General features: G+C 40.3%; 1 protein-coding gene across 2 annotated transcripts in view; it reads left to right on the plus strand.

The window, feature by feature from the left end:
* EPC1 (enhancer of polycomb homolog 1 (Drosophila)) overlaps nt 1-13,214 on the plus strand; it is a 60,535-nt gene that overhangs the window by 32,398 nt on the left and 14,923 nt on the right. For both annotated transcript variants that reach the window (XM_015408128.1, XM_015408127.1), the window contains exons 3-10: nt 2,197-2,342; nt 2,421-2,627; nt 2,844-2,992; nt 4,241-4,400; nt 5,237-5,413; nt 5,505-5,594; nt 5,685-5,833; nt 8,883-9,235. In XM_015408128.1, the coding sequence (XP_015263614.1) occupies nt 2,197-2,342; nt 2,421-2,627; nt 2,844-2,992; nt 4,241-4,400; nt 5,237-5,413; nt 5,505-5,594; nt 5,685-5,833; nt 8,883-9,235 (1,431 nt within the window). The remainder of the gene's footprint in view (nt 1-2,196; nt 2,343-2,420; nt 2,628-2,843; nt 2,993-4,240; nt 4,401-5,236; nt 5,414-5,504; nt 5,595-5,684; nt 5,834-8,882; nt 9,236-13,214) is intronic.

The following is a 13,214-nucleotide window of genomic DNA, read 5'->3' on the forward strand; positions in this document are numbered from 1 at the left end:
CTTCCCTTCACTTCCGTTACATGAGGGCTGACTTAAGGTTCAGCAGTGGTGTGGGAAGAACCTTCATGCACAGAGGTACTTAGAAAGGTTATAATTATATATTTCATATTAATAGTTATGTTGCTGAATGTGCGTGTTTGGTAGGGTGGCAGACAGGGCATACAGTGGTCATGTGGTTCTTTGGGGTGACTGTAGTCGCGAAGTTGGCTCTCCATGAGATGTTGAGTGAAGACCACAGCTTTAAGTGGAAAATTTATAGCTTACAGATCTGATTTAGCTTCTATATAGTTTATGCAAAACTTAGCCTTCTGCATTCTTGGAAAGTATTTTCTATCCCCTATGATGACAGAATTGGTTAGAGTAGAGGTGTTGAACTCATTTGTTACGAGGGCTAGATCTGACATAAATGTCACTTTGTCGGTCCGGTCCGTGTGTGCATCCTGAGATATAAACTCTATAAAGATTATATCAGGTTCTGAATGGCAATAGCAGGCTTGATTGGATTAGGTGTGATGTACAGATGGGTAGTAGGTATGGCGTTATCAGCATTGGTAAGTAGACAGGAAGCCTCAGTCTCAGTTTGATCCAGGAGAATGCAACAAATAAATGGAAATAAGTCTACAGAAGTGAACAGTGACTCATGAAAGCTCATCCCTGCCACAAATTTTGTTAGTCTTTAAGGTACAATTGGACTCTTGCTGTTTTCTACTGCTACAGAAAGACTAACATTGCTACCCATCTAAAGAAGTGAGCAGTAACTCACAAAAGCTCATACCTTACCACAGATGATGTTAGTCTTTAAGGTGCTACTGCGCTCTTATTAGAAACCACAACATTCAAAAATGAGTGGGGGGAACATTTTAACCTTGGAGGACATTCAGTTGCTGACCTAAGAGTAGCAATTCTGTTACAGAGGAATTTCAGAGAGAGGAAGAAGAAGAAGAAGAGGAGGAGAAGAGATTGGATTTATACCCCGCCCTTCACTTGGAGTTTCAGAGCGGCTTACAAACTCCCTTCTCTTCCCCACCCCAGAACGACACCCTGTGAGGTGGGTGGGGCTGAGAGAGCTCTGACAGAAACTGCTCTTTTTCAAGGACAGCTGTGCCAGAGCTTGTGACTGACGCAGGAAAGACTGCTGAATTGCAAATGATAATGAAGATAAAGAAAATGTGCCCTCCTGAACTAAATTGAGACCTAGGTTTCTTCTCTCTTTACCTATGCCTGCTATTGTCGTTTGGTGTCTGAAATCACTTCACTCTCCAAGACATAAGGACAGATGGACTCACATTCTAGCTGTATCTGAAGAAGTGAGCAATGACTCATGAAAGCTGATGCTCTGCCACGAACTTTGCTAGTCGCTAAGGTGCTATTAGACTCTTGCTCCCTTCCACTAATAAAGATTGTAAGCTGTGCTGTTATGTTTCTTTCCCCCCCACACACACCTGTTAGAACTGGAAGGGGGGAGATCTCCCTCCCTCCTTCTCCCCCCTCTTCTCCCTCTCCTCTTGCTGTCTCTGGCTCTTTCATTCCCCCCACCCTCCCTTCCTCTCTGAAGAAGTGTGCATCTCTCTCGCTCTCGCTCTTTCTCTCCCCTTCCCTTTCCTCCCAAAGGAAGAGAGGGAGGCAGAGCAGCCCTCAGCCAATTGAAGGAAGGGAGGCTTGGCTTTCTCCTCTCCTCTGTGAAACAGAAAGTACGAGAGTAGAGAGCTTGACAAAAGCAAGCTGTGATGCAGAAACAAGGAACAGGAAGTAGGAAGCAGACAAAAGCCAGTTGCTTGCGGGCTGGATAGGAGCCCTGCAGGGGCCGGTTCTGGACTGCAGGTTGCATGTTTGACACCCCCGGGTTAGAGTTTCTGCACAAATCGCAGTCTCCAGGTTTTGTGGCTTGCAAACTCCTTTTGCAGGGGTCACCTTGAAAGGTTGCAATGATAGACACTATTGACCACAGCAGCTTTCATACTGAATCTGTATTTCTGTACAAGAAACAAAGCTTAACTTTTAAAAATGTTACTCTGAACTTATTTTCAAAGCAAGTTTTTAAATCAATTCTGACAGTCAGTTACTGGATGTGATATGTTTCGATATAAGGGTTTTTTTAAGGCAAAAGAATTAAAATTGTCTTCTGCTTTGTCTTATCCCTTTTTATGCAAAACACTGGAAAAATAATATATAAATGTGTGTGTTTTTATTTTTCAGCTTTTAGTTTGGATGCTGAGCAGCCAGATTATGACTTGGATTCAGAAGATGAGGCCTTTGTGAATAAGCTGAAGAAAAAAATTGACATTTCTCCTTTACAATTTGAAGAAATGATAGATCGTCTAGAAAAAGGCAGTGGTCAGCAGGTAGGGCATAATTTCAAATATTTAAATTGCTCTAGGAAATAAATATATGAAAGTGACACATTTGGGTTTTCCCTTTAGCCAGTCAGCCTGCAGGAGGCCAAGTTACTCTTAAAGGAAGACGATGAATTGATTAGAGAAGTATACGAGTACTGGATTAAAAAGAGGAAAAACTGTCGAGGTCCCTCTCTTATCCCAGCAGTGAAACAGGAGAAGCGTGATGGTTCCAGCACAAACGATCCTTATGTTGCATTTAGAAGGCGAACAGAAAAGATGCAGACCCGGAAAGTAAGTGTCTGTAAAATCTCGCATTGTGGAATGCTGTATGATAAACTGAGCAAGTTTACCTTGCATTACGTAATGTACTATGAGCATAATCTTTATCATATAATTTACTACTGCTACAAAAGTATTGGTTTGGGTTGTTGGCACCACCGAGTAATTTCATGTACACTGAAATGTTGAGGTTTATAGAAGTTCAAATGTTGTCTTTTTTCCTTGCAGAATCGCAAGAATGATGAAGCTTCTTATGAGAAAATGCTCAAGCTGCGTCGGGATTTGAGTCGTGCAGTAACTATTCTAGAGATGATAAAGAGGAGGGAAAAAAGCAAAAGGGAGTTATTGCATTTAACACTGGAAATTATGGAAAAGAGGTAAAGGATACAGCCTGGAAATTATTTAATTAGTAATTTATTTACAATTTATTACAAAGAGCAGTGATAACTATAGCCCTGTCCATTGTGCCATAAAGTGAACGCAATCCTGTCTGGATTGAATATTACTGGATCCTCATATTTGCGATTGTTGAGCACCTTTTGTAACTTCAGAGTAGAAGATCATCCTGTAACTGTTCATGTTAAAAGGGATCCAGCCTGTGGTATCTATTACAGAAATTCGTTGCCTTAGTTTGAGATATTGCAATCCATTCACAGTTAACTGTAGGTTGTCTTAGGACAATAAGTGGGACTTCATGTCTGATGAAAGCCTCCAGCAGATGTTCTCTATCTCGCTAAACCTAATTGTAATCACAGGGCCAAGAAACTGAACTGAAAAGTCTTACAGTCAGTCTGGTGTAGTGGTTACAGGTATCAGAATGGGATGAGGAAGACCCAGGTTTGAATATCTAGTCTGCCGTGGTGCTCACTGGCTTATCTTGGGCCAGTCACACACTTTCAGTTGTTGTAACATAGCTCACAGCAGTTGTTGTGAGGGTAGAATGAAGGAGATGAGAACAATGTTGGCCACGTTGGGTCCCCATAGAGGAGAAAGGAGGCATATAAATGAAGTAAATATTCTCCTCCAATATTCCTTTTCTGTTTTATTGGTTCACTTTTGTAATGTACTTAACTGGAGCCATGACATTAGAACTTTGTTAGATACTGTATCATTCTGTAGGGATATTTCCACTTGTGAAAGGTATTATTAGAGATATCCGGCTGTCTTCAACCAGGGCCAGCACCGAGAAGTTCCTGGCCCCGATCTGGTGGAACTCTTTGCCAAATAACATCAGGGCCCTGTGGGACATCATGCAATTCCATAGGGCCTGTAAGACAGAGATGTTCTGCCAGGTGTTCGGTTGAGGACAGCGATGGTTTACATCATGGCTGGTACCCTACTTGGACCCCCTGTCCCTTGTGGAGTTTAATCCCTCCCCTGTGCTTGCAAAGCACCCAATGACCAGAAATGGGAGTGGACCACAAAAATAGCACTGCTTGCCTTTAACTGGTTTTAAATGTGTACATCGCCTAGAGCCCCACATTTGTGGGGATTAGACAATCCACAAATATAGTTAATTAAATACAATTATTAATGTAAAATACAGTTGTACAAACATAAACATAAGCTTTTAGGTGATGAATATTCAGAGAATTGTAGCCAACTCCTTTTCTTCTAATTTTCAGATATAATCTGGGCGATTATAATGGAGAGATCATGTCTGAGGTAATGGCACAACGACAGCCCATGAAGCCTACCTATGCTATCCCTGTCATTCCTGTTCCTAATAGTGCTCAGTTTAAACACCAAGAAAGCATGGAATTGAAGGAATTTAAAGTCAACAAGGTGACTAAATCTCTTAACAGATGTGTGTAATGCTTAATCTGTTGATACAGGACAAAATGCGCTTTGATGACATGTAAGCCCCAAAGAGCCTAAGTAACTTGAGTGATTGCTTCATAATTTTAGTCACAAAATGTGAAGGTCCCAAAGCAGAGCTAAAATTGTATGTGATTCAGCAGATTAACTGAAGCAAAATAATGTTGGCTTTGTTCTGTGCTTAGATGGGCAGTAACCTAGGAAAATTCAGAATTCCATGTTAGAAGAATAGGGTGATATGAAGATAATAAGTAATTGGGCCTTTACAGTGGGTCTTCCCACTTGCTGTACTCTGTGCTAGGCAATTTATCACCCCCCTTGATCTTTAATACTACTGCCTCATGGTGTGTCAAGGTTACTAAATAAACTTGTGAGGCAAGTTCAGCAATTCTTTGTCAATACTGCTTTATTGCCAGCTTCTTTAGCAAACTGTACAGCTTTAAAAACTGTGTACACTCACTGACTTATTCTGATGTGCAGGATCCCATTTTAGGACACTTGCAAAGAATAATTTGTTCAGAAACTTCAGAATTTTGTGCTAAGCTTTACTATTTCAAGCAACAGCAAAGTTGACTGGCAGATTTTCCCCAAAATAAGTATATTTCCACACTTGTTAACTAGTCTGCAGGCTCATCTTAAACTCTTGTAATCTGACACTTTGTTAATTCCCTCACTCAAACCTTGGCCTATTCCGCCAAAATAAAGTACAGAAATGCAGAGTAATAAATATGTTTAGTTTTCAGCACTTTTACAGCCTTTAAACTAATACAAGTAGGCTAAACTATCAACCCTCTTTTTTGCAGCAAGAAAAAGTTGATGCTATACGGCCCAAAAGGAAGTATGAGAAGAAGCCCAAAGTTGTACCTTCATCGACTACTGCTGCTATTCAACAGACAACTCCTGCTGCACTGCCAGTCTTTAATGCTAAAGATATGAATCAATATGACTTTCCCAGCTCCGATGAAGAGCCTCTTTCACAAGTAGGACTTCAGTATTTTTAATTGTGGGAGTATAAAAGGGGAAAGAAAATGTGCTCTTTAATTTTTGCCTGCTCTCTTTCTTTGTTTAAAGGTCTTGTCTGGCTCTTCCGAAGCTGAGGAAGAAAATGATCCTGATGGTCCATTTGCTTTCCGTAGGAAAGCAGGCTGTCAGTATTATGCTGTAAGTCTTTAAATGTATTCCAAAATTTGAATGTTTGTTTTTACCATAAGAGAATGTATGTTTAATTCTTTTCCCGTGTTCCTTTTCAAGCCTCATTTAGACCAAACTGGTGACTGGCCATGGAGTAGTCCTAATGGGGGCACATTGGGAGATGAGCGTTACAGATACTGCTTAACAACCCTTACTGTACCCCAGAGGTGCATTGGGTTTTCACGTAGACGGGTTGGACGTGGTGGAAGGTAAGTTTCTTAGTATATTTCAGTTGTGTTGAAATTTAGTGCAATACAAACCGAACTTTTCCCCCTAATGGAACTCTATCCAAAAGCTTGCATAATTATTGTTTTTCCTTCAGTTTTTCAAACCTATACCAAATTCAAACTAACTTTATATGTTTTTACTCACCTGTCCCTAGCTATAGGGTTAGAAATAAGATACAGGCCTGTGCATCTCTTTTCCTTTTCTCCATAGTCAACTTACCCTTCTGAGTTGCTCTAACCAGAGTTCACTCTGATGTCTAACTCAAGCATCTATGGTTGCTATTAAGAAGAGAAGAGATTGGATTTATACCCCGCCCTTCACTACCCCAAGGAGTCTCAGAGCGGCTTAAAAACTCCTTTCCCTTCCCCTCCCCACAACAGACACCCTGTGAGGTAGGTGGGGCTGAGAGAGCTTTGACAGAAACTGCTCTTTTTTCAAGAACAGCTGTGCCAGAACTATGGCTTGCCCAAGGTCATTCAGCAGGTGCAAGTGGAGGAGTGGGATTATCAAACCCGGTTCTCCCAGATTAGAGTCCACGCACTTAACCACTACACCAAACTGGCTCATCTAATGTGATTTGTAAATGCACTTCAGAATTATCCATGATTTGGAGGCTAGCACTGATCACAGTTATCCGTTTCAGACAATAGCTCACCATTTATGATACAGCAACCCAGAAAGGGAAGAAGGCACCTGTGTGTCCACAACACATTCCAGTTCCTCTACCCTGAGCTTGTTGCTGGACAGCTTGAATTAAAGGACTGGCAAGTTATTGCTGTGAAGGAATTGTAACTCATTGGGAGTTAGGTGAGAGATGAGGGTGCATCTGTAAATAGTGGCTGACTCAGTAGCCAACATCAAAGTTGAGGTCAGCTCAAGACCTCTGGTTGAAGGAGCTTAATGTTAATAAAGGAAAGACCATTCAAGACTCTTGCAGTATGCTGGAAAAAAGCTAGCCTGAGAGCTTGCTAGCATGCTGTGGTTCCAGTGGGCTGCATCAAACGTTGACTTGAATCTGTGCTAAGAGTTCTTGTCCTGTGGAGTCCAAATTTGCAGTGTCAGTCTTGCCTCAAACCCCTGGTTTCCACTTTTCTGAACTAGTGCTACCTCGGCCGGTTAAAGGATAGAATTGTGAGTGTGTGGTTTAGTATGTGATTTGAATCAATCCCCGTGCACAGTTCTGGGTATAAGTTGTTCATGTAGCACAAACTACCTTTCATGATAGTTAGTGACTTAAAGCAAAACCCCCCAACCTTTTAGCGTAAGCTTTTAGGAATGAGTTCTTTAACAACTTGCTGATCAGGAATGTGTGTTCTTTAACTACAGCATCCTGTTCTTCTGTTTCACTGGGATGGCCACCTTCTCGTGGTCTAAATGCTGGGTAGTGCTTGGGAACATAACTAGCTCTCTAGCTCTCCTGTCGTTTTTCCAGTTCTATGTTTTTTGCTGCAATCCTAAACATATCCGTATTAATGTAAGCATTGTTGAAAGTAGTTTTTAAAAATCTTATGTATGTAGGACCAGGATTTCTCCCTTAAAAATAACTGCTCCCTTAGTTTGAAATCTTGGCTAGTCTTAGTAACCAGCCCATTTCTTCCCTCATTAATCTGGCATGCGATGAGAGGGTGGGCCCTTTTCTGTGGTTTTGGAGACTATGTAGTATACTCTCCTTGTGCCTTGCTGGGAATACTTTATGTATGGACCAGTGTGTTATGTACCAGTGTGCTGTGGGTAGAGTACTGGGCTAGGATCAGGGAGACCCAGGCTCAAAGCCCTACTCTGCCATGAAGCTTACTGGGTGTCCTTGGGCCAGCCACTCTCTCCACCTCACCTGCCTCACAGGGTTGTTATGAGGATAAAATTGAGGGGGGGGGAGACTGAAGGACAGGGTAGAAATTCAGTATGTAAACAAGTGGTTGGAAGCTGTTCCTTGTCACTTGTAAGGGCCTCCAAAGCCTAGCACGAGTTGAGAGGCTGATCCCTTTTCTGGGAGGGAATGGTAGACTTTTTCACTTACCTGACATTGGTGTGGGAGGCACATAGAAGCAGTGAGAGAGATCTTTTACTGCTTCAGGATGTGACCCAGCCTGGTAATAAGTGAACAGTCCTGCTGTCCCGGCTTCTCACTTTGCATTGGACAGGGAGGTGGTTTGAAACAGCCAGTCTTCTCTCACTGCTTTTGGGTACATCCCAGGCTAACTCCTCTCATGTACCCCACGTTCTGAGTGTGCCAGATGAGTGGGTGGGATCTGTTTTATCTGCAAGAGACGCCTTTCAGAAAGGAAGATTTGGGCATGGGTGGTGGAGGTGAGATTCCTGTCTCTTTCCACAAATGCCAATGTCAAACTTGTGAGCATATTTGTGGAAGCATTTTGCTGTAACAAATGTTGATATGTTCTGCAAACCTTGCGATTTACATCAGGCTGTGAATATAACACATTTTGACTGTTGCTTAATTTGAACATTGAGTATTGTTTAAGGTACCTGCTGAATTTGAAGCTGGTAATATGTGTGGTGTTTAATCTACAAAAGATGGAAAAACTGAGTTGGTGATGGTGATTAGTTTCTGTGAGAGGTGGTATTTTCCTTTTACACCTTATGGAAAACCTTTAATGCTGTCGCCCCACACACTCACAATCTCATGGGTTTTCCAATATTTTGATAATACAGTTCTACGGGGAATAATGCTTTCTTCATATCCTACTGTGAGAAACTTTAACAACAGAATTTATCAAAACACACATTAAAAAGATTTTGTTAGAGCTAGGAACAACATGTGGGATATGAAGACATGATGTTTTTTTCCGAAAGAAGATAAATAATCATGCTGACTTAAAGTGGGTATATCGGTCTTCATTCAAAACAACTCCAACATATGGGGAAACAAAGGAAGCTGCTAAGAATTGATTTGGAAAATACTGGAGTGCAGGCCTCAACTTTTTTGTGCTGTTTCTTGTGTGATTGCATGAGTGAGGGGGACTTCTCACTCTGACTTGTATGGTGTAAAAAGATTGTCTTCCTTCCATTTAGGGTGCTGCTAGACAGAGCGTATTCGGAGAACAACAGTGCATTTTGCCAACTGGATTCGGAAATGCTTTCCTCACAACAACACTCTTCAATCAATCAATTTGCCAATACCTCAGAAACAAATACCTCGGACAGATCGTACTCTAAAGACCTCAGTCAGATACTAGTCAATATCAAATCATGTAGATGGCGGCATTTTAGGCCTCGGACACCATCCCTACATGACAGTGACAATGACAAACTTTCCTATAGGAAGTTACACAGGAGCGTAAATCGAACAGGCACAGCACAACCGGGGACCCAGACATGCAGTACCTCTATACAAAGTAAAAGTAGCAGTGGTTCAGCACAATTTGGTATGTTCATTTTGACAAACTTCATTTTAAAAATGTCTTTGGCAACAATAATCCAGTTTCTGTTTAGCTTTGCTACATGTTTTTCTCAGAGAATGATGTTGTTCTGTTACGTCATAGCCTGTCCGACTGAAATCTAAACAAAGTGCATTTAAAATACTCTTTCAACAGCATATAGTTTGACAAATCTGTAAATCTCCTTTTATGTACCCACTTTATCATATTAAAAACTTGGTATCTGAGTAGCATGGGGTATATTGAAGCTTATTTTTAAACCTTCCAGTTAATGAACTCTGGAATGGAAAATTATTCTTAAATATTTAACTATCTTCAGAGAACAAGAATTCTTCTTTTACAGTACTGATAGAAAAGATTTTTTAATGGTACATTTTCACCAGGCAAGGAACTTGCGATCATCATTCTAACCATTGTACAGCATAATGACTTCTGGGAGCAATTGTCAGGTTTAAGGACTTATTGATTATGTATGCACCTTGCAAATTTAAGAACATAAGAGATGCCAATGTTGGATCAGGCCAAAGGCCCATCCAGTCCAACACTCTGTATCACACAGTGGCCAGAAATACCAGTGCCATCAGGAGGTCCACCAGTGGGGCCTCCCCAAGCACCAAGATGACAGAGCATCACTTGCCCCAGAGTCCCTATCTATACCCTAAATTTAACTTTTATAGTGGAACATCTGTAGCATGATAACACATTCTAGTCTGCCTTTCTCTAAAACTGCAAAATTCAGAACTATCAACAATGATCTTCAATAGAATTTAATTTGAGACTTCAGTAGTAATGCATTTCCTAACTTCTACCATTGCAGAATAAAATACTATTATTGAGGCATTCTAGTGGATCTCATTAGTTAATTTGTGAAATTATTGTACTGACTGCTGTAGTTGGTTTGGTTGTCATATGACTCAGAGTTGCATTAGTTCCTAAGAGAAACAAAACAAGTAATCCTTGGGCTAAAAATGGTTGGGGAAATATGTAAAAACAGCCTTGAAAGTAATAACATGCTTACTCAGATAGCTTATGCTAGCATTATATTAGGAGCAATACTCCCTCTAAGCTGTGGAGTCTTGTGAGCAAAATTTGTCTTCGTCCAACGCTTATCACACCAGGCCTGCACACATTGTGACTCATCAAACTCAAGGTGTCTCACCACCCATGTAATGTCAGGCCTTGACAATTTCTCTTTGACTCTAGGAGCCAGCCAAAATATTTAGGAGCCAAATTCATTTTTTGGCATTTGGGGCTTTGTATTCTAATGGCCATATTTTCTAATGACTGCTACACAAAAGCTAGCCTCTGCACAGGTTGTTGTAGTTCTCTTAAACCTATGGCGAAGGTGGTGTAGTGTATAAATAAATCTAAGGATAACCCTGGTTCTCAGAACCAAACTGAAGGGAGCTTTGACTCTCAAAACTTGATCTTTAAGGTGCTGCCGGACTCAAATCTAACTCTTCTACTGCAGACCAGTACAACTACTCTCAGAAACTATCACCAGAACAAAAACTGAACTCTAGCCTAACCTCCCCAGTTTTTTCATATTTCCATTACACAAAGCTCTATTTAATTTAATTTAACAGTGGAACCAGTATAAGGAAACTAGTTTTAAGAAATAATTTCATCCGTCATCACTGAATGGTGTAAACTTAAGTTCAGGTATAAATAAGCAATGACAAAAGCTTCATGGACATTTGATTTTGTCCTAGAACAAAGCATTCTGATCCAAAATGATGTTTAAGCTTCAGGTTGGATCCAGCAAGCCTTTTTGCTCATTCTTGGCCAATTCCTCTCCAGACTGCAACCCTCATCCAACATGGCTGTTGTCCATGTAGGTCCCATAATCCCAAATGTAGCCTATTTGTGGTCAAAGGGGATCATTTTTCCTTTTTTTAAAATAGTGAAAAAACTGGTTGGATCAACTTACTGTTCTTCTTCTGAGAAATATTGAGAAACGCTACAATAAAATCACTAGGAAAAATACCAGACAACACAGTGACATTTCTAGACACTATGACAACCTGGTGCCTGGGATTTGTCAAGCCCTGTGCTATATAGGGATCTTCCCCCCCCCACCCCCCACCCCCAAATCTGTTTCTTCTTGCAGTCTCAAGATGAACAGTAAACACAAGAGATTTCCTGAGCTTCTGGTAGTTCAATGATTAGCAGGGCTGCATTCACAGAGCTAAATAAACTATATGTGTTTAGGACTAGAGTCATTTCAGTAATTCCATGAAAAATAATTGATTGGGTGAAACATTAAAATAGGACTTCTTGATACCAGATACTGATTATAGCATTTCTCTGAAAGTTAGAATGCACAGTAAGTGATTTGAAGATTACAGTAGAACAAACTGTAAGTTTCACTACAGAACCTACAGGAATATTTACAGTTTTATATTTGTTGATGGTAATTCAAATTTACTTTCTCCATGGCAACATTTACATACATTTAACAGTTTTAAACTCATGTAAATCTAGAAGGAAATTCTGCTTAAAATAGTTTGAAATCTCCTGCATGTGAAAATGTGCATTCTAACATGGCAGCTGTCCAGTTTCGACTGTCTGCTCCCTGCTGGAGCCCACTTTACAGGTCAATCAGTTCAACAAGAATATGACTTCAAAATATTAAGTGAAAAAATTGTAAGATGGCTAGAACTTGTGGTGGCATAAATGCAGTTGGCTTACTTAGGTCCCTCTTGTATGGTGTTTGTCTTGGCTGAGTTCAAATAGCCTTTTATCTTTTGTGTGCTACAACATTTGGAAATAAAATGTGGAATAAAAATAGACTTCAGTCAGTAAGATTATATCTTAGTGGAGATATGGATAGGGAAATAATGTGCATTTAAAATATGAACATTGTTAACCTATGTTCTATAATGTTAGACGTATCTAAGTGTAAACTCCTTATGTTATTGAGTAAAGATTTTCAAAATCCAAACAGCATTTAGATTATGTTATTTCTAACATTTGTGCTTAATATCATTAATGTGATTTATTTTGATTTTCATAACTGTATTCTTATGAAGTCTTCCAAAAGTTAAGGGAGCCTGTGAGAATAATAATCAGGACTCGGAGTATTATGGCATCTTAAAGACTATAGATATTATTCTAGCATAAACTTTCAAGGACAAAAGGCCAAAGTCTAGAATAAAATTGATTTAGTCCTGAGGATGCCACAAGATTGATATTTATTTTTGCTGCAGCTAACTGATTAGGCTATGCTTCTGAAATTATTACTTCAGGAAATCTCAGGGTCAGATTTCCTAGAATACATCTCTGCATATTGCATATCTTTTTATCCAGAATAGTAAGGCCTCAGTGCTCAGTGGCTGAGCCTCATCCTTCAGCCTTGTAATGCCCTACAATTTCTCTTCCATCTTGCTTCGACAGAGTACTGATTTGGAATATATTTGTTGATCAGTAGAAAATTTTCAGAAGCAGTTATGTGGTCCCATTATGAGGACAATGCAGTGGATTATCTATGCTTTGTATTAGCCTTGTTTTCAGTTTAGTCTAGTTTGATTGCCTTGATAGTGTGAGTACAGGTGATGGGGGGAAAGAGAGGTAGGGAACAATTCCTATCCAACCTGCATGGGATCCTGTTCTTTGCACTTGGTAAGCCAGTAGCAGTTGCTGGAAATATTGCTTCTTTACAGAAATTATGTAGAATTCAGTGTTCCCTCTAAGCTGAGTTAGTGTGAAGCTATCTCACAGGTTTTCGCCTCTGGCTCATACATTTTTGTCTTCGCTCAGGAAGGAGGGCTCCAGAGCAAACTAATTTATACAGTAGCCAAATCGCTCGCTCACAACTTTAATGGCAGTGGCTCACAAAGTAGAAGCTTTGCTCACAAGACTCCACAGCTTAGAGGGAGCATTGAGCTTCTGTACTTTGAAATAAAATGCAACATAATCATAAAGAACCTGCAATATTTTTCAAAGCTAAGACCCTTTTGTGTTCACG

This window comes from Gekko japonicus, unplaced genomic scaffold (assembly GCF_001447785.1).
Source record: "Gekko japonicus isolate JY-2015 unplaced genomic scaffold, Gekko_japonicus_V1.1 scaffold87, whole genome shotgun sequence".
Taxonomy (NCBI): domain Eukaryota; kingdom Metazoa; phylum Chordata; class Lepidosauria; order Squamata; family Gekkonidae; genus Gekko; species Gekko japonicus.